This window comes from Anas acuta, chromosome 2 (assembly GCF_963932015.1).
Source record: "Anas acuta chromosome 2, bAnaAcu1.1, whole genome shotgun sequence".
In the NCBI taxonomy this organism is placed as follows: domain Eukaryota; kingdom Metazoa; phylum Chordata; class Aves; order Anseriformes; family Anatidae; genus Anas; species Anas acuta.
In genome coordinates, this window is record NC_088980.1 from 17,849,609 (window position 1) to 17,875,556 (window position 25,948).

Below are 25,948 nucleotides of genomic sequence, written 5' to 3' on the forward strand. Positions count from 1 at the left end.
AAACTGAAGTCTTACCATGGGCTTATTAATTACTTTGAGATTGGCCCTAATATTTTGGACATGCTGATTTTATTATTCTTGGTTTTTCATTATAGCAGATGCTGGCTCATCTACACTTCAAAATCAACCTGTTTAATATAGTCAGTGAATTTTAGAGGTTTTGGCTATATTTCTACATCAGAATAGGCATGAATATCATGCAACAAAACATAAAAAAAACACCCATGCAACCTGACTTATAGTGACCAGCTGTTACTGATCACTAATCATAGTAAAGAAGTACCAATATTTCATAATTTTCAAGAAAAGCAGTAGCATACCACTACGGAATCATAACAGAGAATGCTGACAGAATTACTACAAATTCTTTTGGGATGGGAAATAACCAAGAAATTTAATTTATGAACTAAACTGAATTATGAAATGAACCAAATACCTTTATTTAGTATTACCTAAATGAAATTATATATGCATTTTAAAGCAGAAATTAATTCATTAAAAATACACTACCAAAAAGACCATGTCCTACATTTGGCTTGTTTCACAGAATTGTAATTTTGAATAGTAAGAAGGCCATCCAGAAACGTAAACTTCAGATTTTGTTGGCTCTTAACTTTGGATGACTTCAAATAGCTTTAAAAGAAGAATGATCATTCTCTCCATAGCAAAATAACCCTATTACATTCCAGACAAAGCTGACCTCCATTTATCTGCAGTTTCCAAACTACATGGAAGAAATAGTTCACACAAAAGCTGACCTCTGTTTATCTGAGCTTTCATTCTACACAGAAGAAATAGTTCAAGTATTAATCAAAGTAATGCCACTTTCCAATATGTCTAAAAGTAATGCAGTATTCTCTTTCCTAATCTACTTTTTCCCCAATGAGTCATACTCCAGTTAAACCTGCTGTTAGGCTAATCTGTTAGGCTACTATACATCCATGCTAAAATCGTGTCGGCTACATGCACAGTAGGATATCCGAAACTGCATTTGGAATGCCAAGACAATATTCACGCACAACTTTTAAGTGCAAAACTTCTTCTGAAGAAAAAGCAGAAAAATACAAACTAAGCATGTCTGAAATAATAAAAAAATTATCTTCATTATAAATATACTTTATTAATGTTGCAATACATGTTTTAATTATGCAAATTGTGATCTCTTTATCCACAGTACTAAAGAAACCCTTGAAGTCATTATTCTATTAACTGCGTGCAGAACAGTTTGTAATTTTCCACCATCTGCCAGCAGCAGTGAGAATGCATTACCTTCTTTCCATTTCTTCCACTGGAACCTGCTTTACCCATAGCAAACTTGGAAACTTCCTATGTATTGCTCAGCCACAGACTTCAACAGAGACTTTTAGATACCATTAGTGAAATTGAAAATGGATATTACGAGTCCTTTCTGAGATTCCCTTTCTCCCAGTGACAATACCAGGTGAACTGGGGGAGTCATGGGATCTCTTGGAGTTAGAAACAGGCTTAAATTCCAGAGAACAAGGTTTAACCTCTGTCTTTTTTTTTTCCCCTCAACTTTCTCAGCTCTTTTTTCAACGACCTTTCATGGTAGTAACTTCAACATGGGATAACTTCAATTACGCGTGGTATGAATTTTCATCTGATGCATGGGCAAGCATGATCTTCAGCAAGGAACAGTGGTACTGAAAATCTAAGTGGTAGAGTACAATTTATATGTTCTTTTATGGCCATTTCCAAGGCAACAGCTGCTCATCCTGAGATACTTCTAGTCTGTGACAGCAGGCTTCAGCAGTCCCAGAGAAGTATAAGCTACTTCTGCTCTTGTTCAAGACTCTCATCCTGCAAGGTCAACCCTCAAAAACACAGCTGAAGAGGAATTTTCCATCAGTATTACACTCTCCTCTTTTTAGCTAAAAAAATCACTTGCCCCATGACTTAGATGTTTCAAAACTTTTGGGATAGGAACGGTTCTTTCCACACACGTGATTCTCCACACATCATCAACCTGTCTAGCTTGCTGACCTCTAGGATCATCTTCTTTCAAAAACATATAAGCATGAAAGTCTCTGACTTACAAGTTCCCAGACTCACTGGAAGGGCAGGGGATTTAAGAAATACATCAAATCTTTGGAAATGAAACTGGTCTTTGTCAGAACAAAATTAAACACCAATAATAATACAGCTAAGTTTATTTTCTCTCAATTTTGGAACAGCACAATTTTTGACATTTCAGAATTTCCAAAGGAATGGGAATTCTGTCTTAGACTAACTGTATTTAATACATGAAAAACCCTGATTGATTTCAAGAAATTTCAAGCATCCTGATTTCAAGAAATGAAGTTGAATTGAGAGGGACTATTCAAAGAAGCAAGTATTTGTCAGCATAAGCAGATGTTATACACCCAGCTCTCTATGAAATTGGTCACACATTGTAAGATGCAGATGAATATATGAATTTTTATTACAGATGAGGTATGCTATGCATGCAAGTAACTTCAGGCAAGTGACTTTTTAAACTGATGAAACAAGGTCAGACACTGAAAGATATTTAGGCAGAACAAACTGCAGATAGAGTGGTCACAAGACTTTCGGAAGTTATCTAACATTTAATTAATTTGGATTTATGTCATAGAAGTTTCTAAAAAAATTATTAAGTGCTTATCTGCATCCTTAGTGGGTAATTTTTTTTTTTTTAAACTGCCTCTTTAACAATAAAGAATCAACTGCAAGCAACCAGAAATCTGAGAAACATATACAAAGGACTTCTAAAAAGTGAGAACATAAACTTTCCCTTCATGGAAAACTAATGAGCAGCTGTGAATGTAATTAAGAATATTTATAAAAAGGGGATTTGCTTCACACCTTGTCTATCTCCAACTCTTTTTATTTAATACTATATAGCTGTCATCCTTTAAAGTGCTGCAGGACATTTATTTTTATCTTAATGTTTATTTTTCTATGAAGTCTCTATCCTATACTGAAAACATAGCAGTTACACTTGAAAAAAAGTTCAGCTATTTATTATTTGTTTTGACACAGCAGAGAGAAACTTGGAGCATAATTGTTGCGATTCTCAGGTGTAACATCCTTCCCTAAAGGTTTTCCTCCAGAACAGCTAAGCAGCTAATTCCCACATATATTCAGGTAGTTAAATTGCCTTCAGTCAACCTTCTTTTCTCACAGAGGAAAATACAAATTTTGTAATGTATCTAGAGAAGTTTAATGAATTCAGGGACTGAAACTGTAGTGTTGATCCCCTTGGGTACTTCTCATTATCTGTAGTCAAAAAGAATGATTTTGTTTATCTCTGTTGATCTAAGTTATCACACTGGATGGAAGTGAGGAGAGAGGATGCTTCCCTGGTAATAGTATTCCAAACATCTAGCTTGGACAATTTAAATTAAACCACCTATCTGCTAACTCCTTGATTAGCAATTTATCTCCAGAAGCATTGGTGTGTAGATACTATAAACTCACTTACTGTGTTCTGATCATTAATTCCTCTATTGGGATTAAGGTGTTTATGAGACGTGGGAATAATACTGGGATAAGTTCTATACAGATTAAGCAACATTGCAGCAGACCTTTGAGCGAAAGCAAAAATTTCACTCTTCAAAACAATCTGGGTGAGGCAATGCCATGGTATTCTTTCAAAGTCTTTCTCATCTCATCAACTATCAATATGCCTATGAAAGGCTAACGGTTAAGACTGTTTTAAGTTTGTTGTTAAGATTTTGGGAGAGCTTTTGCATAGACTTTCTGTATTACATCAGGCAACTCAGTCTCTCTTAGGGTTTTGGATCCTCAATCTGTAGCTGGAAATTATAGTAATCTAACTCCTTGTATAGCATTGTGAAGGTCATCTATTGCAGACTGTGCAGTGTTCAGAAACCATGGTCACAGCATACATAAATGCCTAGGACACAACAACCATAAGGCAATGCGTATGAATTGTGTCACAAAATAAAGCTTCGAAAAAGTCAGTGCTGCTGCACAAGAAAGGACTCGCAGTGGTGATACATTTCATAACTAAAGTTCAGTGAGTAGAAAAAGAACAAAGAAAAGGTAAGTCATTCTCAAAGTTGACTTGTTCATTGAAGGTTAACTGTTTGTTTTTCACTTGTGACTCTTAGAAGCTCCTAATAGTACTTCAGAGCAAAAAAGTGACACAACAATGCAAGTTCAATATGACCACTCAACACATACAGATGAAGAACATGCTTTTTTTTAATTGTGCTCCACAGAGCTTCACAGGTCAATTTTTCAGATATGGGTTTTATGCACCTGTTTAAATACAAACCAGCATAAACAGTATCAAGGGAGGAGAGCAAAGGGTTCTTCAGGATCATCTAATCATCAACCAGCATGTAGGAAAACAGCGCAACCAGAACTATCTTGGGAAGGGCTCACTTCCGCTGTCAAGTCTTTCCTGGTTAAAGGAGCCCTTAATATACTGTCTTCATTTCCCTCTACATAATGGAAAAGCTGCAGGCTTAAAAAGGGCTGTGTGATTATTTGTGTTGTTGTTTCGTGTTTTTTTGTCTGTTTGGCCCTATGAAATAATTGGTTTAACCTAAAACAAAAATGTTGTTTCCACTAAGTATCTACTGGGAGACGTAGAAAGAGATTGTGTCCATGCATCTATATCATTATGTAGCCTGTATCATTATAAGCCACAGGTTTATTTAGTGTTAAAAAAAAAAAAAAAAAAAAAAGTGGCAATGAGTTTCAGTCCCTGATCTAATAAACGCTTACATGCAACAGTCTGTAGCTGTGTCAATGTGAGAGATTTTAATCAAATCACATTCCTGGCTAAAAAATACTCTTGAAATCGATTAATGTGGTTTTAAATCCTCTTAAGTAGAGGACACAAATCTCCCAAATCCCAGCTGAATACCTTAAACATCAGCCTGAAGGGTGAATGGTCTTCCCTGATGGTTTTGCAAACACTGCATAAGTTTTTCCCATTTGAAAATACTCATTATTGGTTTGAGATTGGCTTTAGGGAAAACAAACAAACAAAAAAAAAACAAAACGAAAAAAACCACAAAACTAGATAAAGTTTCTATTTATTCCTAAAGTAGGGTGCAGTTCCTTTAGAAGGAACTTATTTTGCTTCCTTTAGAAGGACTACTGGCCCTTATTCAACCCACGTAAATGTGTGTGCACATATGCATGTTTATTACACGTTCTCCTCTATGCTTTAGCATCGCAATTCTTTTCCCGCAAGATTTTAAAATTATTTTTTAATTACGGCCTTAGCAGTAGATTTCAGTAACTGACAAAGAATTGAGGTCCTCACCCCTAAAGCTTGTACATTTTGACATTTGCATAAGTGATTTAATTTTCAAAAGTATTGATCCTCCACAGCTCTAATTGCCTTCAGCACCTTAAAAAATAGCATTTGTGACACATTAAAAACCTGTGGGCAAAAACATTGATTTTACCTCACATTAAACTTCCAGACAATCAGAAAATACTAGTAACTGTATGGCAAATAATTTATGAGATCTTGAGGCTTCACAACTGAAAATTTTATCTGAGTAATAACAATGAACATAAATACCTACATTTTCAGAATTAGTAACCCTAATAATTGTGGAGATTTTGTGTGTGAAGTAGGAGGTTTGTACAAATACAATCTACTCGCAGGAAGACACTAGATTAATGGGAGTTAAAATCCCATGATTAGTTTAAACAATTGTTATGTATCAATTAAATAAATCTCATTAACAAGATAGGAGGGTAATGGAAAATGAAGATTTTCCATCTTCTGAATGGAATCATGATATTTACAGTGGGCTGCTGTACTATGAAGTAGTGACCTATAAATTAAATTAAATCATTAGAAGACAGTGCACTACCATAGAATAACAGTTCATAATAAGAAGCACTGAAAAATTTCATAATCCCCTTAAATAAAACAACAGTCAAACTTTTAAAGCAAATCACTGTGTTATGTCTGAGAAATAGCTGGTAGCATCATTTACCTGTGTCACCGCTTCTTGCCTTCTGGTGGTGAAACCAGATGACAGCATTCAAGAATCATTTAAGATCTAACAGACTTGAGCAGAGCCTTTTATATAATGTTTTAGGTTCAGACTTGCAAACACTAATCCATTACTCTTCACAGAATTTGGAAAGTGGGAATTACCTACATAATATATGTCTTTTTGCTGCATTCAGGTGGCATCCCTTGTTTCATTTCAAATCAAACAAATTAAGTATACATGACTGAGGTGGAACTGTCCCATTCTTCACAATTTCTGTTAAGTTCTAAGTCCTCTCAGTTAAAAATAAGGCTTTTGGCTATCAGTTTCTAACCTCACTGAATCAGCACATGGTCCTCGAGGATCTAAACACCAACCTTATTTTGAGCCCTGTTAACTTGTTTTGTCACTTTACTTACTATGCCTGCCCTGAAGCACTTGGCACTTACTAACAATGTATTATAACTTACTCTTTACCCATGCTTTTTAAATGGCATTAGTAAAATGGCTGGAAAAGCCAAAGTTCTAAAAACACTGTCTGCAAATAATTTATTTCTATCCAGTCAAAATTGACTTGCTATCCAAGTGATTTTAAAAAAAAGGATTCAAAGTCTTAATAAAAGCTAATATAACTCATCTTTCCTGATTTGTTTCCTCTATTTTGTTTTCCATGCTTCAAAAGTACAGCATTGGTCGTATACATAAATAATGCAACATACCAAAATCCACGAGCTTGACTCCTCCTTCAGTGGTCAAAAGGATATTATTTCCTTTAATATCACGGTGGATAGTTTTGTTTTCATGCAAATGCTGAAGTCCCTGGAAGGTGAGATGTAAACATGATATTTTTACTAACAGCTCTGACCTCTATATTACATTTGCAGAAACAAAAAGTAGCAGATAATTATGAGAAAAAAATATATAATCCAAATATATATGTATAATATATATAATTTATGTATATAAAATATATATAATCCAAAACCACAGAGATGTCATTCTTACAGGAAAAACTCTTGGCATACCATGAGTAATAGATATTTTTAATAGCTTAGCTTTCTGTCAAATAGAAATTTTAAGATAATAGCAGAAAAAAAGCACTATGAAGGTATGCTATTTATTACACCTTTAGAGTATAAACTTAAAGAAAACTGCTAAAGCCTATCAGCAATTCCAATGCAGGAAGTCAAATTCTGATTAAAAGACAATGAGAAAGAAAGACACTTGATCAGCTGATTTTTTTTTCTTGTGGAGGAGTTTGAATTCACTAGAACCAATGATCATTTTGCTATTAAAAAAATACCTTGGAGCCAGACATAAATTGAACAGCATTCTGGGTATATTTCTGCAATTTCTCAAAATAAAAGCAATTTTCATGCAGAACTATAGTTATTTAGAAAATAAATCAGTCAGAAATCAATTTCCATTCCCTTAAAAATGAAACAAACTGATGAATTTACCTTAACTTACCTTGCCTGAATTACATAGAACCATAGAATAGCTTGGACTGGAAGAGACCTTAAAGATCACCCAGTCCCAACCCCTCTGCCACGGGCAGGGACACCTCTCACCAAACCAGGTTGCCCAAAGCACCATCCAGCCTGGCCTTGAGCATCTCCAGGGATGGGGCATCCACAGCTTCTCTGGGCAGCCTGGGCCAGTGCCTTACCACTCTTTGAGTGAAGAATCTTCTCCTAACTTCCAACCTAAATCTGCTTTTTTTTTTTTTTTTTTTAAATTAAGTTTAAAACCATTATTTCTTGTCCTATCACTACACTCTGGGACAAAGAGTCCTTTCACAGGTTTCCTGTAGACCCCCTTGAGTACTGGAAGGCTGCCATAAGGTCTTCCTGGAATCTTCTTCAGGCTGAACAGTCCCAGCTCCTTCAGCCTGTCTTCATAGGAGAGGTGCTTCAGCTCTCTGATCATCTTTGTGGCCAGGTTTAATTCTCGCAGGGCTTTAGCTTTGCTAAGCCTAGCTGCTTGGATGATTTTTCTGTATCCCTCCCAGGTGATCTGTTCACCCATGCAGGACTCCTGGTGTTTTTGCCGAACTTCTTCTTTATTGGGATGCATTGTTCCTGAGCTTGAATGAGAGGTGATCTTTTAATATTAACCAGCATTATTGGGCCCCTCTTCCCTCCAGGGCTTTGTCACATTGTACTCTACCAAGCAGATCCCTTAAGAGGCCAAAGTCTGCTCTCCCAAAATCCAGGGTAGCGAGCTTGCTGTGCTCCCTCTTCACTGCTCTCAGGATCCCAAACTGCACCATTTCACGGTCACTGCTGAGGAGATCACCTCTCCTCACTGTCTCCTCTCTCACTTGGGAAAGAAAGTTACCATCAATGCATTCCAGGAACTTCCTGGATTGCCTATGTCCTGCTGTGCTGTCCCCACAACAGATATTGGGGTTGAAATCCCCCATGATAACCAGGGATTGTGAATGTGATCCTGCTTCTATCTGTCAATAGATGGCATTACACTTTACCTTGATTTCACTAAACACTGCTATAAAGGCTGTGTTAATGGGGACATGACCTTCATTCAAAGAAAAAAAACATTTACTGAATATTGACTGTCTTTTCACTGAGAGCTTATCTTACCATCAGAGCTTCACGTAAAATGTAAGCAATTATAAGTTCATTCATCCTTTCACCTCTCTTCAGAAACCCTTTCACAAGATCAGTCACAGATCCACCGTTGCACAGCTGCAAAATAAAATTGGAATATAAAAAGGAATTAAGAAATGTTGGAGCAACCACCTGGTTTTATTTTACAGTAGTTTTTATATTTGTGCTTGAATGAACTCCTTATTAAACTGGCAAACCGCAAATTTGTTCTTGCATCTACCATTAATGCAAACAACAAAAACAGCAACTTATGCCAACTCCTTTCACCACTTTCTGGATTTAATTCTTTTTGCCCAAATGCAAATACAGCAGTCTATTTTTTTGTTTTCCTATATAAGCAATTGCCTTTCACTGAAATGGAAGTAGCTTATAAAGCAATAAATTTGCTGTGAAAGCATGTTCTGTGGGGCACGCTAATTGCTTCTTATATTCATCATGTGTAAATCACCAGCAATGCGGATTATTACAGCATCAATTCTCACGTACAAAAGCTACATACAATGTAAAATGGATTTCAGGCATCAGAAGGCATGTGGCAGAGAAACTCCCCCAACAGGAAAATTTTCCAAGGGAAAAGTTACCTTCTTTGCCAAGCAGTATGTAATTCGTCGTGCAGAAGGACATTATACACAAGGGATGGGCTTCATGGATGGCGATGAAAGCACAGTGGAAAGAGAAGTCTCGTTTATCACCAAAACCAGGGGGGTCATGGATGTAAGATAACTTATAGCCCTTGTGGAATCAGCCCTCTCAGCTCCTCGTTCAGATGCAGACAGCCACAATCTACACTTTCTCCTGCCTCAGTTGCAGACAGACTCCAGAAAGACCTGTCCCTTTGCTTCTGCATACACAAGAAGCACAGGTTTGACCTTGTGCTCTGAAGATTACCAGCAATTTAGCTTAGAACTGCAACATTTCATATGTTTATTCTTTTACCACTTAACATTTTCAGCAGGAAGAAGCAACAATTTAAGTCTGTAGCAATTCTGTACCTGCAAAGATGAAATCAGTACTTAAAGTCTTAAACTATCCCTGATGATACCTACTCTGCTGCACCTAAAAAACTCATTGATTAGAGAGCCACTGCCTCTTTAAAGGAGTAGCTGCTTCTAATAAAACAATGAAATAATCTTTAAGTTTTACACTGTAACATCTAGTAGCTTTTTATACCAAAATAAATACCCATATAAGACATTTTACCAAAGTAGCACAAAATTGCAAATCCTTCTGACTGCAAATAGGGTAGCTTATTAATGATGGCAAATTTATCAATAAAATCTTTCAACGGTAGAACTCCAGACATTGGACACTATTATATTTGATTTTTTTTTAAAATCTGTTCTTATATACCTCTACTTTTTTTTTTTTTCTTTTCTTTACTGCGCAGCAACTACAGAAAAGACTTGCACCTTACAGCAAAAACACTTTACATCCCTTTGTACCCAAACAAAACAACAATTTTCTGACTACTGTAGGAACCCTGGATTGCATTGAACTTGCACTGCGTGAATGCCTACACAAATATCATTCAATAAATAAGTGCTGTGGTAAGATATTTCCCCCTGTCAGGTCAGTGAAGGCTCTGGTCTGATAAATGCTGAGATGTACGGCAGCGGTCTTGGTACTTGCTTAGTCTCACCCTCTAACTTCAGTGGGACAATATGTATGCTTAGAGAAGGGAAAAACTCATGTGCGTAAATGATGAGATTAAGTGCTTTGTGGGATCAGGGTCAGATTCCCAAGCAGGATTGAATTTACTGTCTTTAGGCATACTGGTCTGCCTTCTCCATTGCCTTTTTCTACTTACATTTTCTGCAATGCCATTCACCTTCCAGAATCTCAGCTGTTTTAGCTTTGCCACATCACCGACATATTTAATCATACCTAATGGATGATGACAAGTCCAGTTCAATTAATGCACTCGCATTGCAGGGCACTATCTGAGAACTGGCAAAACAGCTGTGAAATAAATCACATAAATATAATATTCTGTAAAATACTTTTCTTATCTAATCTAACATTAAAATTTTGCTTTTTATAGATGGGTCTTCTATTTTGGTTACAGATCTGGATATCTGTTAGGCTTTCTGTGCGAGGTAAATAGAACTAACACAGAAGTGATATATTCTTTCTATAGATGGGAGAAGGAACAATACTCCAGAAATCACCTTCTTCAATATGTAGGTAGTAAAGCCAACACTGAATTTAATTGCCTGGGAAAACAGTGTTTATTTTCGCTTTAACATGTTGCTTTAACTAATTTTTCTACCAATCTTGTAAAATATAAGCACCTGTTATACCTATCTGTATTATTGGATAGAAATTATATAAAATACCAGGTGAAGTAAGGTACTAAAAACAGTAATTTCACATCAAACCAAAACTGAAAGTAGGTACGTAAAAGCTCAGCTGAGCAGGTCTTGAGCAGAATAACAAAAGTCACCCATATCACCGGGGGTGATCACATCTACAGTGAATCCCAAGCAGAGCAGCAGTTAGGTAGAGGTCAGCTGAGGATCTCATAGATAGAGGCTCTTGCATGTACAGGGCAATTTTTCTTTTGCTCCTTCTGTCTCTAAAAGATGTACTTCTACTTATAGCAGATGATTCGTATTTTTTCTGAGCACCGCCACAGGAGGATGAGGCAAAATAAAGCTAGCTAATAGAATGGAAGCAGCTAACTGAAGAAAAAGGGATTATGAGAATACAAACCACAATTAGAAAAGCAGATTATGGCAGACACTGTATCTGTGTGCTCTGAGATGCGTGGGGTGGGGAGGGGAGGAATGATGACGACAAAGATGACACAGGTTAGCATTAACCTTGTTCTATTTTTCTGCAGGCCACACAAATCCTTGTGGGTAAACCATTGCCTCTGGTCTCATTTCTTATTCCTACTTATTTATTCTTGCAGTTGAAGCTGCCACATGTCCCTATAACTGAAGTTCAAACAGTGACAATTTTTCCTAAGACCATAAAATTACATATGTTTTCAATACAAGCTTATCATAAAAGTAGCAAAAGTGTCTCTCATTATAAGCCAGGTACTGCTCTTCCCCCTCAAAACTACAGGCTACAGAAAACTACAATACTACTGCCTGGTGCACTTCTGGACCATGCTTGCAGAAGCTCCTATTTTTTTGTTGCTATGTTTTCATTTTTTTTTTCTTTACCAAAACTGACTGCTGCAAATGGGAATCTGAGTAGGCAAGGAGATAAAGTATCCTTGGGAATGTTGACTAAAATCTGGACAGTGCCATAAAAACTTAAATAAATATTTTAAAATCACATTTTCTTAAATCATGCAGTCCTTCAATGAGATTATTGGATAAGTATTAATCAATAGTACTGCCAGACTGGAAGTTTCCTGACGTGCTGATAAATATTGCAACTTGCAATTATGATCTCTGCAGCTTCTTAGTAGCACATTGTCGACAGTAAAACCTGTGCAACCTCCTACCAAAGTTACTGTGTTTGAGTGTAGCTAACTGCAATGCTTGTACAACAACCAATCATGAAGGCAACAAAAATATATTAAAACCAAACAAACAAACAAACAAAAAAAAAAAACAAAAAACAAACACAAACAAACAAACAAAAACTTTCTTCTTTCCAGTGATCATCTAGAGAATAGAGGTGTTGGTAGCTATTATTTTGTTGCAAGCCACCCATTGTGCCAACTTGAAGGGGTAAACGGAAATCTTTGGACTACGTAAAAGAAGGTGCAGAAGACAGAGACAGATGATTCCCAGAGGTACTCAGCAAAAGGATGAGAGGCAACAGCCACCAGCTGCAAGATGGTAGATTCCTACCAGACACCATGAAAGCATTTTCCCACTGAGAGTCCTTAAGATCTGGAAGACATCACTCAGCAAGGATGCAATATCTACATCCTTGAAGATACCAAAACCAGAGATGGAAAAGACCTGGTACAAAACTGTAACTTTGAAGTTAATCATCTTTGAGCAGAGGGATGGACCCAATAACCTCCGAAGGTGCTTGTCAAGCTGTATTTTTATATGGTTAATAATATTTGGATTTAAAAATACTCAGTCCCTAGTGTGGACATGCAGACAGACAGGAGAAAAAGACTGAGGAATTCTTGCATACTCAGAACTTGATAGAAGACTTGAGCCATCTGAAAATGTGCTTATGACTTCTAGAGCGGTGACAAAGAGCTCCTCCCTTATGATTTTCTGGCACTCAAAAGGCAAAGACTCATACCAGGATGACACACAGTCCTCCACCCACCCATCTGCCACAACCTTGTGCTGCTATAATTGAGCAATTAGAATGCAAAGCTCTCTCCTGCAATAGATTGATAAAATAGCACGATTCTAACACGAAATGTCAGTTAAAATTGTCACCACATCACAGTCGTGCAGTTGTTCTTTTCTCTGAGTAGGTCTTACTCACTCTTCACCTGACCCAGCTGATACTTTTCTCTGTGCTCAGCTCTTCTGGTTTCTGAAGCCCACTGAATAACAATTCAAGCATCAGCTTTGCTTTTAAGAGAACTATCAGTTGCACTTTTGTTAGTACTATTACAGCCTTTAATCATCCAGCTGCTCCTAATTTATGCATCTGTGCTGAGCTGTCAGGTGAAATTTGCTTGCATCCTGCAGTTGTCAAGGCACTTTCATCTTATTTCAGCAGCTTGGATTTGAACAGCTATAGTAACAACTACTACAGTTACTACTTGCCCCATCCTTACAGGCTGCACGGACAGAATTGTCTGGGTAACACCTCACACATGCACAACTTGAGGCATACACAAGTGATGGTTATGAAAAAGTAGCTTTGTTCCACCTTGCTTTATGTCTTCACACACAAGAATCCTAAAACCATCTCAGGCACTAGTTTTTTTTTTTTTTTTTTTTATCTCCTATTCTTTGATAGATCAATACAATTCAGCTGTTTCCCTGAGCAGGCAGTATGACAGTACTGCCAGCCCCTGAGCTGGCTGTACCTTCCTTTTGGTCCTGGCTTTCTTAAGAAAAAAAAAAGATCTGATCTGCTGCTGCTTTTCGTCACAAAACTACAGAAACATGTATAAACAGGAATGAAAAGTAATTTAACCCACTGTATTTTCATTGTGTAGAGATCTAGTACCTTCAAGTGGTTCTTGACAGAAACTTGGACTAACCTACTCCTAAAAATCTCCCAGTGAGGAAGATTCCCATTTAAGCAGCTGGTGGGTTTCACTTGCCCTGTAGTCAGAGCATATTTCCTACTATCCAACCCAAATATTCCTTGCTAACAATAAAACTGCTTTACTTTTACCCTTCCCTGTAGCTTTTGGAAAAAAATGGTTGTTTTTCTCTGTTTAACATCTTCTCTGACTACTGTCATGACATGCTATTTTTCTCTTCTGTGGGCTGAAAAAAAGTTAGTTGCTATAACCTTTTGACATAATATACTTTTTCTAAACCTAGACTGTGTACAATTTGCCACTGATGTTTGAGAAATATTTTGCACAAGACTGAATATGGTATTCCTTTGGGAGTCTCAGCTGGGAAAAACTGGAGAGAAAACAAAAGAGAGAGAAACATCTGCACTTTGCAGATCCCATTTCTGCAATCCCATGGCCTAGTCAGACATATCCCACTTCTTCCTCCTATAGGAAGCAGTACTTTATGTGTGTCTACTGCATTTATCCTGTGATTCCAAGAAGTTCCTCAGTGTGTCACAACAGGGAATATGAAGTTATTCTCCAACGTGTCTGTAATTCAGCTGGGTGTCCATTTTGGACTTTTTATGCAGTCTTTGTTTCCTCACCTAAGTTATTAATGAACAGAAACAGGCCAAAAGCTGGTGCCCACTTGTGCTTCTCCCTGCCTGAAACTGAACTACTTACCACTGTTCTTTGAGTAAAGTTTTACAAAAATTAGATTTTTTTATTGTGGAAGTTGCAGAAACTTCACATAAATGTTTTCCTCACAAGAATGTCACATGGAAACACAACAAATCCTTACAAAAGGCATGATGCCATCTATTGCTTTCCCCTTACAACACCAGTTATCCTGTTTCTTTCAGTAACTGCCCAACTATCCCGCTTTCCTTAATTTTTTATGCTGTTTCGCTAAGCACAGCTACCTACCAGTTTCCCAAGCTAGGTGAAGCAATCTTTTCGAAGGCCGATTACTCCTACTCCACTGCTCCACCAACCTTCCTTTCCTCAGGAAAATGAACGCAATTATCTTGGGATCTCTTACACTGAAATATCCTTCCATCTTCAACTTTTCAAAACAGAACTTGTCAACTAGGGCAGAACCAACCTCATATGGCCATTTCCAGAGTCATTTCCTTTGCCTTCTGTCTCCAAGAACTTGATGGACTCCATTTCTCACCACACTGGCTGTCACAGTCAGTTGTGACCAGATTAATTCCTATTCTTTGCCTGCACTGTGACGTGTCTCTACAGCTGTCTACAGCCAAAGAACACTTTCCACTGACATTTCATACCAACCACAGATACCATGGGTCCTTGACTTGGAGAACCACATCAATTTCTTCGATGGGCCAAGTGGTTCAACATGCAGCTCTTGACTGTACAGCATATTTTTAATTCCACATCAAACAGAGGAAAGACGTGCACTGTGACTCCTATTTTTTTCCTAACAATAGTACAAGACAACCTATAATCAAAAGAAACTATACCAATGCTCTGGGCTTTTAGGTAAAGCTGATTGCTTTCAATTTAGCGTGAACGAGACATGTCTCTGAAAGACATCTTTCCTGAGTTGTTATTTAGCTTCAGTGATCACAGTCCATGTGCTATTTGTAGTTTTGCTCTTTTACATCATCTAGCACCTTCAGGGCTGTTAGTCACTGCCTCACGGCTGTTTGTTTGTTGCTTCTGATCTCTCCGCTTTCAGTTTGGCTTTTAACTTCTCATTTTCCTTGTCAAGTTCATGCAGTGACAACACAAGCACCCAGAGGAAAAGTTTGCCTGTTCCATCTCAAGAAATGGTGTCCTTCAGTCTCTTCTTTTTCTCAGTCAGAACACAGAAGTCTCCACCTCACTCTGTGGCCAAAATAGAAAAGACCTCATCTATGCCGATATTGTTTTTCCCTACATACAAAAGCTTGCAGCTTTTAAAATGCAGCATTTTATGATAACAATTTTCGAGCTGCGGAAACACCAAAAGGGAAGCTTCTCATTTTAGTGATGGTTTCCAAAGCTTGTTTGGACTGTATAAAGTCATACAAAGATAACTCCAGGGCCTTAGTGTATACAAGAAACTTATTTCCCACTACATTTCCATTCAAGGATCATTTTGCAAAATCAGACCTCACTACTACAAAACCGAAAGACACTGGTCAGTAAAGAGTCCAGGACTTTCTGAACAAGCACAAGAGACAGCTTACCAAGATGGAACATTTTGATACAAAAGCCTTAGTGCAAATCATCAGTTTATTTTCTTTTATTATTTTACATAAGGAGCAATGGTAAAAATAACTTTCAGAATGCAAAAACACTCATTTAGGTAGGGAGAAGAATAGGAGCCTAAGTTTGAGATCAGTAACATCAAGAGAAATATTTCTGCTGTCTGCTGCAAACTTAGCTAGTTTTTACCTAGCAGTAAGGTGAGCTGAGTAACAGCAAGCACTTCACAGTTTCTATTGCCTGCTCAGAAGCACGTTGCCCTTGTTCAGTCCTTACCAATTACAAAATGTTTCAAAGCATCTTCCTCTTTTGTAGCCTCATTTCTATATGAATCAAGGTTCAGACAGTAGTTCCAAGCACTATCATGTCCACACTACACATAATTCATTTTATGTCTGTGTTCCTAGATGAAGACAATAATTTAGTATAATTCACTGTAATTTAAATGACTGCAATCAAAATCATCCCTATTGAGTCTGAAAGCATGGCTGGGAAAGCACGGATCGAAACAATGGGCCTTGTCTCCAGGCTCTTTTTACAAAAGGAGTAAAGCTGAAACAGAATCATCCTAAAGGCAATTCCTCTCCTCTCAGCAGAGTGCAGGACAGGTCAGCTTAACCACTCGCTGGAGTTCCCTGCCTCTGTCTGGTGACTGCAAAAGCAGCTATGGTGACTCAGTAACTGTGACGGGATCCTAAACCTGCAAGAATATTGAGAAGTACATACCAAAATACACAGAAAATTTTGTAAGAACCAAAAGGACTCTGAAATCAGAAGGTTTTTTTTTTTTTTTTTCTTTTTTTCTTTTTTTTTTTTTTTTAAATAAGCTACTAGAATACTTAACTCAGAGAGATTAGCTCAAACAGTTGAAATCAAAGTGCTCTTTAAATCGACCTCCCCCTGCTCACAGCGTGCATGCAAGACAGGTCTTTGCTTTCAGGGTCAGAATCCAGCTAAGCCAACATCTTTCTGAGCTGCAACAAACTGACTTTCTGGACCTCAGGAAAATTTTATTTTTGGCAGTGCTGACACCTGTCTGCTTCCTGCATGTTGCAGCTTCTGGTTCATTGCTGTAGTGGCTTTTCTCCCAAATTCTGCAGCCTCCAACCTCTCTGCCTGACAAAGAACAAGGAGGAGGAATCTCCCTCCCTGCAGACAAGTTCACTTGCTCCAGACACACCTTTTATAAAGGATCCCAACATACGTGTATAAACTGAGAACAAAGACAGCAAAAATATCCCATTTGAATTTAAGCATTTAACCTTCAGGTGTCTAAATCAAAAAGAGAAAAAACCCACCCCAAGCATTCTTTTGATTGATGCTATCCTCAACTAAAGATAAAGAAAGCTTGCTGATGTGGGATTTAACCTATAGCTGCACAAATTCATTTCCGATTAAAAATAACCTCATATCTTTAATAAAGATGTAATAAAAAATATAGAAGTCAAAGTAATGTTAAATATTAGAATAGAGAGCATAGTATCCACATGCTACTTAACTACATAGTGGAATAATAAAAATTTCCTTTTTCTCTGTCTCCCCTTCTGGTGGCAAAGTTGTTAGAGATTTATCATACCAAGCTTTTTGCATTTTTTATATTCTTGAGCAATGTGAGCCGTAATATATGCTCAATGGCTGCCTAAAAGATGTGGACCCTGCAAACCACAATGTAATATAAAATACTCATCTTGCAGAAAAAAAAATACCAGTATTTACTAAAACTTTGAAGCACAAAATAATAGTTGTAGCCATACAACTTTGATCTTGGGAAAATGGGATATAATTCAAGAGTGAAAAATTGCTATAATTGGGAAGCAAAGAGGTACACATTAGAAATGGAGAAATCAAGGCTGATTCAGATGTGTAATGGATCAAATTATTCAATGTTGGTCAGAGTGGAGCAATTATAACCACAGACATTACTGAAAAATGATCCACATTGAATAATATGAAAAAGCAATTTTCAATTGTTTAATTTTTCTTCTATACGTGTCATTTGGAAATACCTGATGTTAGACAAATCACAACTCCCTTCCCCTCCAACACTCCCCCACCGAAAAAAGGACTGTTTATTTTCCACTACACTTATTTCCTGAAAGATGATTGTTTTAAACTAAATCTCCCATCTAAAAAAAAAAGCATACCTGCTATTATAGCATTTTATTAGACAGACCAACTTCCATCCACTGTGTTTTCAAAACTCCACCACATTTTCAGACCTCCATAAACCTGCCTTTATTGTCTCGGATAGTAACATCTCTGTGTACAGCAACTGTGGTATCTAACAAAGACATACTGCAAGCTCTCAAAAGGAAAATCCAAAATAACTTATGCCTCTGTACAAATCAGAAGATCCACTATTTAACACAAAATAGAAGTATTCTATACAGTAATGTCTTTATTGTTGCTAGATAGGCTCATCTCTTTGAAAGCCAAAAATGAGATCACCAGCACCTTTCTGTGCATTCCCTCAGACTCCTGAGTCACTCCAGATGTGGTGTAATACTCTCAGAGGCCTCCAGTTTCCATATTCCTACCTGTTCCTTACAAGTATTTTTATTTTAAGACAAAATCTTTACCTGATGAAGTTCAGCAGCTTCACGAATCATACCCTTCCCTTGCTCCAAACCTATGACAGGACCCCATGCCCTTTCAGACTAGGGCAGGATATGGGACTGAGGTAAAAGCACTGCATTCCTGGTCAAGGATTATTCAGATAAACAGCTTTTAAAACATATTGATCTGCTTACCTAGCACAGAGCTTATTAATACCTCTAAAGAGCTCATAAAATCACAATTAGTGAGTCAGAAGTAAATACACTGTCACCTACTGCAAAATTTCAGGCGAGCATAAAAGTAGACAGTTTCTTTTCCAGTTTCTTGTCTCTTCAAGTTTTACACTACCCAGTCTGCCCTCCATCAAACAGCTGAAGTCTCATCCACGTTAAACCATACAACGGTGACAGAAATACTTGAATGATATGTCTCTATCCTTAATGTATGTCAAGGTAGGAAAGAGACCTGAGTTTCATAATAGATTATTACAATTGTCCTGATCCTAGAAGTTCTTACTGTGCTTCTGGCAATTTCAGCCAACACATACACACACTGATACCTCGATCTTGCTTTGGATGGTGGTTGCTTCTCTTTTGTAGCAAACCTCACTGCAACCTTGAATTTTAGGGACACGGTTTAGTGGGTAATATTGGTGGTAGGGAGAGAGTTGGACTAGATGATCCAGGAGGTCCTTTCCAACCTTAATGATTCTGTGATTTCTATGCACTCAGTACCTCGCTCTCTAGTTACAAAACAGCTCCCTTCCCCAATGCAATGCAGTACCCAGACCTGCTGGGATTCAGTTCTTTAGATGCATAACCTTACTCCACACACAGGACACTATATGACAAAACAGAGGATTTGTTTTTTATTTTGAATAAGGACACACTTCAGTGAGTTTCACCATATATTAGAATTAAACATGGTGTCTAAAAGGTAACATGAGAGACTTCCATGTAAAGTAGGTCAGTGAAGGATCCAAAACTATTAGCCACACTAGATTTGGGCATTAATTACTCTCATTTTTCTCAGTCTGACACGTATGTAAATCATGCTGTCACTATTCATTTATGGATCTGTGAGGAAAATTTATACATATTTCATGAATACTAGGGCTCTGTCTGTGACTGCAGTCAGCATTTGCAAACATTTGGAAGCATCTGATTTGCTAAACTCCTCTCTCCAAATGCAAGAGTGCAACAGCACAGAAATTCACTCAAGGCCACATGCATAGCAGCAGGTATACTGCTCATCTTTCATTGCTTTATCCAGGAGTTACTGCAATACTTTCTTGAAGGTCTTGGAGACTTCTTACCCCTAACTAGCCGCCTTTGACCATGCATTCTTCCCTCAAATCCTCATGCTGGCTGCCCCTTCTCACTTACACCAGACATGAGCTAGCTGTTTTTACTGTCAAGACCCATGGCAGTCCTAATACCTTTCCTTAGGCAGTAGCACATCTACTCCGATCTTTACAATGCTGGTATCCATCACTGGCTAATTGTCAACGTGGCATGCTTTCTTTTCTGCTTTGAAGGAGCAGCCAAAACAAAAAGAAAACCTCACCACTATCCTTCAAATCCTTCTTAATAACTCTGCCGCAATGCTGACAAATGCTTGCAGATGCTTGAGATCACAACTGACTTCTGTTATCCCCTTGGTTCTCCATTTCAAAGTCCATTTGTTCTATCTTGTTTTAAGCTTTGATGTAACCCCCCCTGCAATGAAAACTGACTTTCAGTATTGGAATGGAGAAAGTAACCGATATTTTACACATCCTGCTGGACTCTCTGTCTCTTGGCAAATTCACGAGTGGAAATTTTAAAAGATCCACACAGAAACATAAAGGACTTGCATTATGGGCTCTCAGCTTGTTATATACTCAGCATATGTAAGTGACTTACCAAACAACGGCAACTGCCCTTATCATTGCTAATTAAGACTACACCAAAATGTCTGACTTCTCCCCAGGCTTGCTGCTCTCTGCTTACCATACAGATTTCCTTTGAGAGTCACGTTTTGTTAGATAGGTTTTCTCACAGTTACTAGCATTTTAGCTAGATTGTAGCTCAGGCCAGGCAAGCCACTAGAAACAATCTAGTCGCAATGGACCTGTTACCCTGGTACAGCAGGATGTCAGTTTGGTATGCTGGCATTTTATTCATTTTTTCCATATGGGACTACTTAGACAATTGTTAGAGTAGAGGTTAAACGGTATCCCCAGAATGGATTTGTACTTGTCTATGGTTGGGAAAAGAGTGCCATATGAACAGGAGCACTACAATTTTCTGTGTTCAGTTTAATTCAGACTCTTAGGGGTTCTATTTACTGGGTTCAATGATTTTGTTCTTCCTTAGAAAAAGAAACAAATAGAAGTGTCCCATGGACTTAAAAAGATAATTTAAATATTTATACATTTTAAAAGTTTCCTCCTCAAGTTAAGTTTAAAAGATCAACGTAACAATTTTGAATTACTTCATGCAGATTTTAAATCTGCAAATACAGCTGCCAACTGGATAGCAATAATCCTTCATGATAATCCTTCTGTAATTCTTTTGAGTTATCAGCATCTGATCAGCAGGTTCAATTAACATCAAGAAACACATAGAAGATCAAAAATGTCTACCAGTTGGCCTGTAACAATGTAGAATGATACAAATTATCATTTTGTTTCTCAATTTCTTTAATCCTTTTATTTTCCCACCTTAAAAGGTTCAAGGAGTAGAGAAGGCTAATGTCACTTTAGAGAAGCAGGTTACAAAGCACAAGCTATTCTACATTTTCACATGATTACTCCACTGAAGATTACACTGAAACAAAAAAAGGTTCTACATGAGAACAAAAATTAATCAGGTTTATTTCAATCTGTAATGTGCATAATTGATACCCGTACAGATTGCACTACCTCAAGTGCTGTTGCACTTCTCAAGTATTGTTTGTGAAGGTACTTTTTAATATTAGAGCTGGTCAGAAAACAGAGCATGCAGTCAAATGGAAATTTTAACATATTCTTCCTTCTCAAATGAACAGGGTTCGAAACTTCTTACCATAAATTCAAAAATATTTTGTTTTGGAAATGTTTTCATAGCATTGAAAACAGTGTTTTCTAGTATGTGGAATATTATACACAGTAATAATTATGTAATAATGACAAAATTAAAATTGCATGCTCTAGGAGGAAACTGCAGAGCATGACAGTATATCATCAGGTTTAGTGTGAGCATATACGGACAATAAACAGAATAGGCAGGGACACTTAATGCAACCCGTTTGCTGGACAGCATGAGGGAAATGGACTGCAGAAATTGGACAGACTCACGCTGTGCTACATGGACCATTGGTCTAACTCAGTAGGGCACTGCAAATATTCTTAAAATGTTCACATACACACATGGAGGACCAAAACACCTAAAAAAGATGCTTTGACAGTCTTCTTGAAGTTCAGCACAAAGGTATTTATTTCTATAACTTCTTGGCAATTTCCTCCATCTCCAGCAATCATTTTTTATGCTTTTATTTTCCCACCTTAAAAGGTAGAGGGAATAGAAAAGGCTAACTGTTTTTAGAGAAGCAGATTCCAAGCACAAACCGTTCTACATTTTCACATGATTTCTCTGCCAAAGATCACACTAGAAAAAGAACTTGAGAGGTTCCTACAAAATATTTTGATATTACAAAATTGAATGTTTGGATAGGAAGTTACTCCATCTGAATGTCTTCCTCTACCAGGCTGTTCTAACTCAAAACAAAACAGAAATATCTTACTATAAAAATAAAAATAATGGATGTTTTTCCTATTTCCTAAGCACAAAAAGATACTGAGAATGGTAAAACAAACTAGATCACTTATGTGACTCACAAACCCAAGCATATCCCAAATATGAAAAGCATAACCATGTGTCTTTTGGAGACAGATTGAGATGATTCTTAAAGTTCTACCCGATCTGTGTAGGAAATGGACTATAAAAATAAGTTGCATTACGATCCTCAGCCTCTGGCTGACAGCAGTAAAAGCTGTATAATACCTCCTATTTACCTTGCTGTTGTACTTTCAGCCTTCAGTCTTGGTAGTTCTTTGCAGCATGTTTCAGGCAAGGGCTGTGCTACTTGTTCTCCCCACCTGCCCTTAACCTGCACACTTTACCTGTAAGATCCAATATGATGGGCCTCTCTGCTCCATCTTCCATCAGCTAATTTCCAATTACCTTAGATCTATTCTCTTCCTAATTAACAGCCACAGCTGAAACAAATGGGTTATAGCACGCTCTGCCTTAGCTGTGCCACCATGCTGATGCCTGCTGACACAAAACTGGTAGGCTGATTCATCCCAAGTATAATACTTAAGTGGTTTCTTTTCAACACAGACTCAATAGGCCAATTTCTTCTGCCTACATCTCTGGAAACACATGACAAGGCTTAAAAAAAAAAAAAAAAAAAATCCTGGCAAGAATCCTCTCTAGCAGTATTCTTTATAATAAATGTGATTCAAACAGCATCCACACAGGGGCAGATGTTCAGCCTAAGTGCAGCCTACAGAAAGAAAGGCATTACTGAACTTAGTCAAAACTACTGTTATACCATAGAGATGTATTTTTTACTTAACATTCATTCCTGTAGGTGGTTTCCTTAAAAACAGTGCAAGTTTTTTTTTATTATTATTATTATTATTATTATTTTTTTGTAATAAGGTAACTTAATTACATAAAAAGTTCTTGTATTGCTTTCTTTTAGTTTATTTACTTAATTCTTATTCTATACCAGTCTCAAATTTAGGTCCTCATATTAAGATAAACACTATTTGGTAACTTTATTTTCCTACAAATACACTACTAGAATGTCAAATACAGAAAAAGTGTTATGAGACAAGGTTGTTCAACTTTATTTTTCTATGTAATCGTTATGCAAGTTTTTTAACTGACTAGACTTACACTGAAAGGCTAAATCAAAGTATGAGATTGACTACATCTCTCTTGATACTTTATTACATCAAGAAAGTAATTGTTTCTTAATTGTTTCTTTTAAGAGATTTTTTTTTTTTTTAAATGAGCAATAGCTCCTGTTCTCCCAGAAGCACATTTCCAGCTCACAGCACTGCAACTTCAAAATGCTTTACAAGATCATTTAGGTAATCCACACATCAGCACAGAGACAGAACAATACAAAAAAGAAAATGAAACTCAAATATTCAATAGAAAACTAGGAATTTCACTTCAAATTAGAAAAATATTTTCTATAAAGATACATGCTATTAGGCAATTCATAAGTGAAGAGATTAGGAAAAAACGTTATGTTTAGAATCATAGAATATCCTGAGTTGGAAGGGACCCTTAAGGATCATCGAGTCCAACTCTTGACACCGCACAGGTCTACCCAAAAGTTCAGACCATGTGACTAAGTGCACAGTCCAATCTCTTCTTAAATTCAGACAGGCTCGGTGCAGTGACCACTTCCCTGGGGAGCCTGTTCCAGTGTGCAACCACCCTCTCTGTGAAGAACCCCCTCCTGATGTCAAGCCTAAATTTCCCCTGCCTCAGCTTAACCCCGTTCCCGCGGGTCCTGTCGCTGGTGTTAATGGAGAAAAAGTCTCCTGCCTCTCGACACCCCCTTACGAGGAAGTTGTAGACTGCGATGAGGTCTCCCCTCAGCCTCCTCTTCTCCAGGCTGAACAGGCCCAGTGCCCTCAGCCGTTCCTCGTACGTCTTCCCCCCCAGGCCTTTCACCAACTTCGTAGCCCTCCTCTGGACACTCTCCAACAGTTTCATGTCCTTTTTATACTGTGGTGCCCAGAACTGCACACAGTACTCGAGGTGAGGCCGCACCAGCGCAGAGTAGAGCGGGACAATCACCTCCCTTGACCTACTAGCGATGCCGTGCTTGATGCACCCCAGGACACGGTTGGCCCTCCTGGCTGCCAGGGCACACTGCTGGCTCATATTCAACTTGCTGTCTACCACGACCCCCAGATCCCTCTCTTCTAGGCTGCTCTCCAGCGTCTCATCGCCCAGTCTGTACGTGCAGCCAGGGTTTCCCCGTCCCAGGTGCAGGACCCGGCACTTGCTCTTATTGAACTTCATGCGGTTGGTGATCGCCCAGCTCTCCAACCTATCCAGATCCCTCTGCAAGGCCTTTCCACCCTCATTCGAGTCCACAACTCCTCCAAGTTTGGTGTCATCAGCAAACTTGCTCAAAATACCTTCTATTCCTACATCCAGATCGTTTATAAAAATATTGAAAAGTACCGGCCCTAAAATGGAGCCTTGAGGAACCCCACTGGTGACCGCCCGCCAGCCTGACGCAGCCCCATTTACCATAACCCTTTGGGCCCTGCCCGTTAGCCAATTGCTCACCCATCGTATGATGTTTTTATTTAGCTGTATGCTGGACATTTTGTCCAGTAGGATCCTATGGGAAACCGTGTCAAAAGCCTTGCTGAAGTCCAAAAAGATGACCCAGGATTACCCTGCAACAGATCTTTCCCATCATTTTGAAGCTACCAGTTTTGGTGCCTACAGACACAAACTGTCAGATGACCTAAACCAATAGGTCAGATTCTAATATCCTTTAGTTGTAGGTAAATAATTCTTGACAGTCATCTGTTTTAATGATTTCTATTCAGAAGTATCTTCAACCTGAATTGTGAATCCAGTGCCTCATTGTTGAGATCTTCACCAAACAGCCTTACAGGGAGCAGCAAATAAAAATGGTAATTTTAGCTGTACATTCAATTTTTATCTATCTTGTCCTGGAATCTGAGAGTACAGGTCCAATAGGTAACAAGTCAAGTAAGGATACATTAATCCTGGAAAACAGAGATAAAAAGTGGGGTGGACTATTTTACACCAAGAGGTGAATAATCTCATCATAAACCCATCCAAGGTCTTTTTCAGTGTCCAGAATACCTAATAGCTTACAACTAACATGACAATTTTATGATAATTCAGATATTTGGGACTAGAAAATCTCACAAGAATCCTTTACAACACTACAGGCAGTCTTTTTGGCTACTTGGCCAGTTCTGGCCTCAAAACTGGACCTCACAGCCACTTGCCTTAGCTTAGTACGAATGCAGTTAGTAACTATTTCCTCCCCTGAAACCAAATACGATCAAATGCAATATAAAACAGCAACACAGAACTATGGGGTACATCAAAAATCATCATACTGTAGTCTTCAGATGAATTTCATGGTGATCAATCTGATGTCCATGATCAGAATGGTTTTGCACATTGCTGTACTACTTTATTTCCATTTAACCATACCAGAACTATTTAATCCTTGGCAGAAGGATTAGGCCAGTTATTTGAGCCTCAGAAATGGCCATACAGATGCCTATATGTAATCACCTTTCTCTACAGTTACCTTCCTCTCACAACGGAAGTACAACTTCTGGGTCAGAAAAA

General features: G+C 37.9%; 1 protein-coding gene across 1 annotated transcript in view; it reads right to left on the reverse strand.

Moving 5' to 3' along the window:
* MYO3A (myosin IIIA) overlaps positions 1-25,948 on the reverse strand; it is a 114,971-nt gene that overhangs the window by 79,161 nt on the left and 9,862 nt on the right. Inside the window, exons 4-5 of the mRNA XM_068673687.1 lie at positions 8,576-8,680; positions 6,692-6,791 (exon numbers count right to left, since the gene is read on the reverse strand). Coding sequence (XP_068529788.1) covers positions 6,692-6,791; positions 8,576-8,680 — 205 coding nt within the window. The remainder of the gene's footprint in view (positions 1-6,691; positions 6,792-8,575; positions 8,681-25,948) is intronic.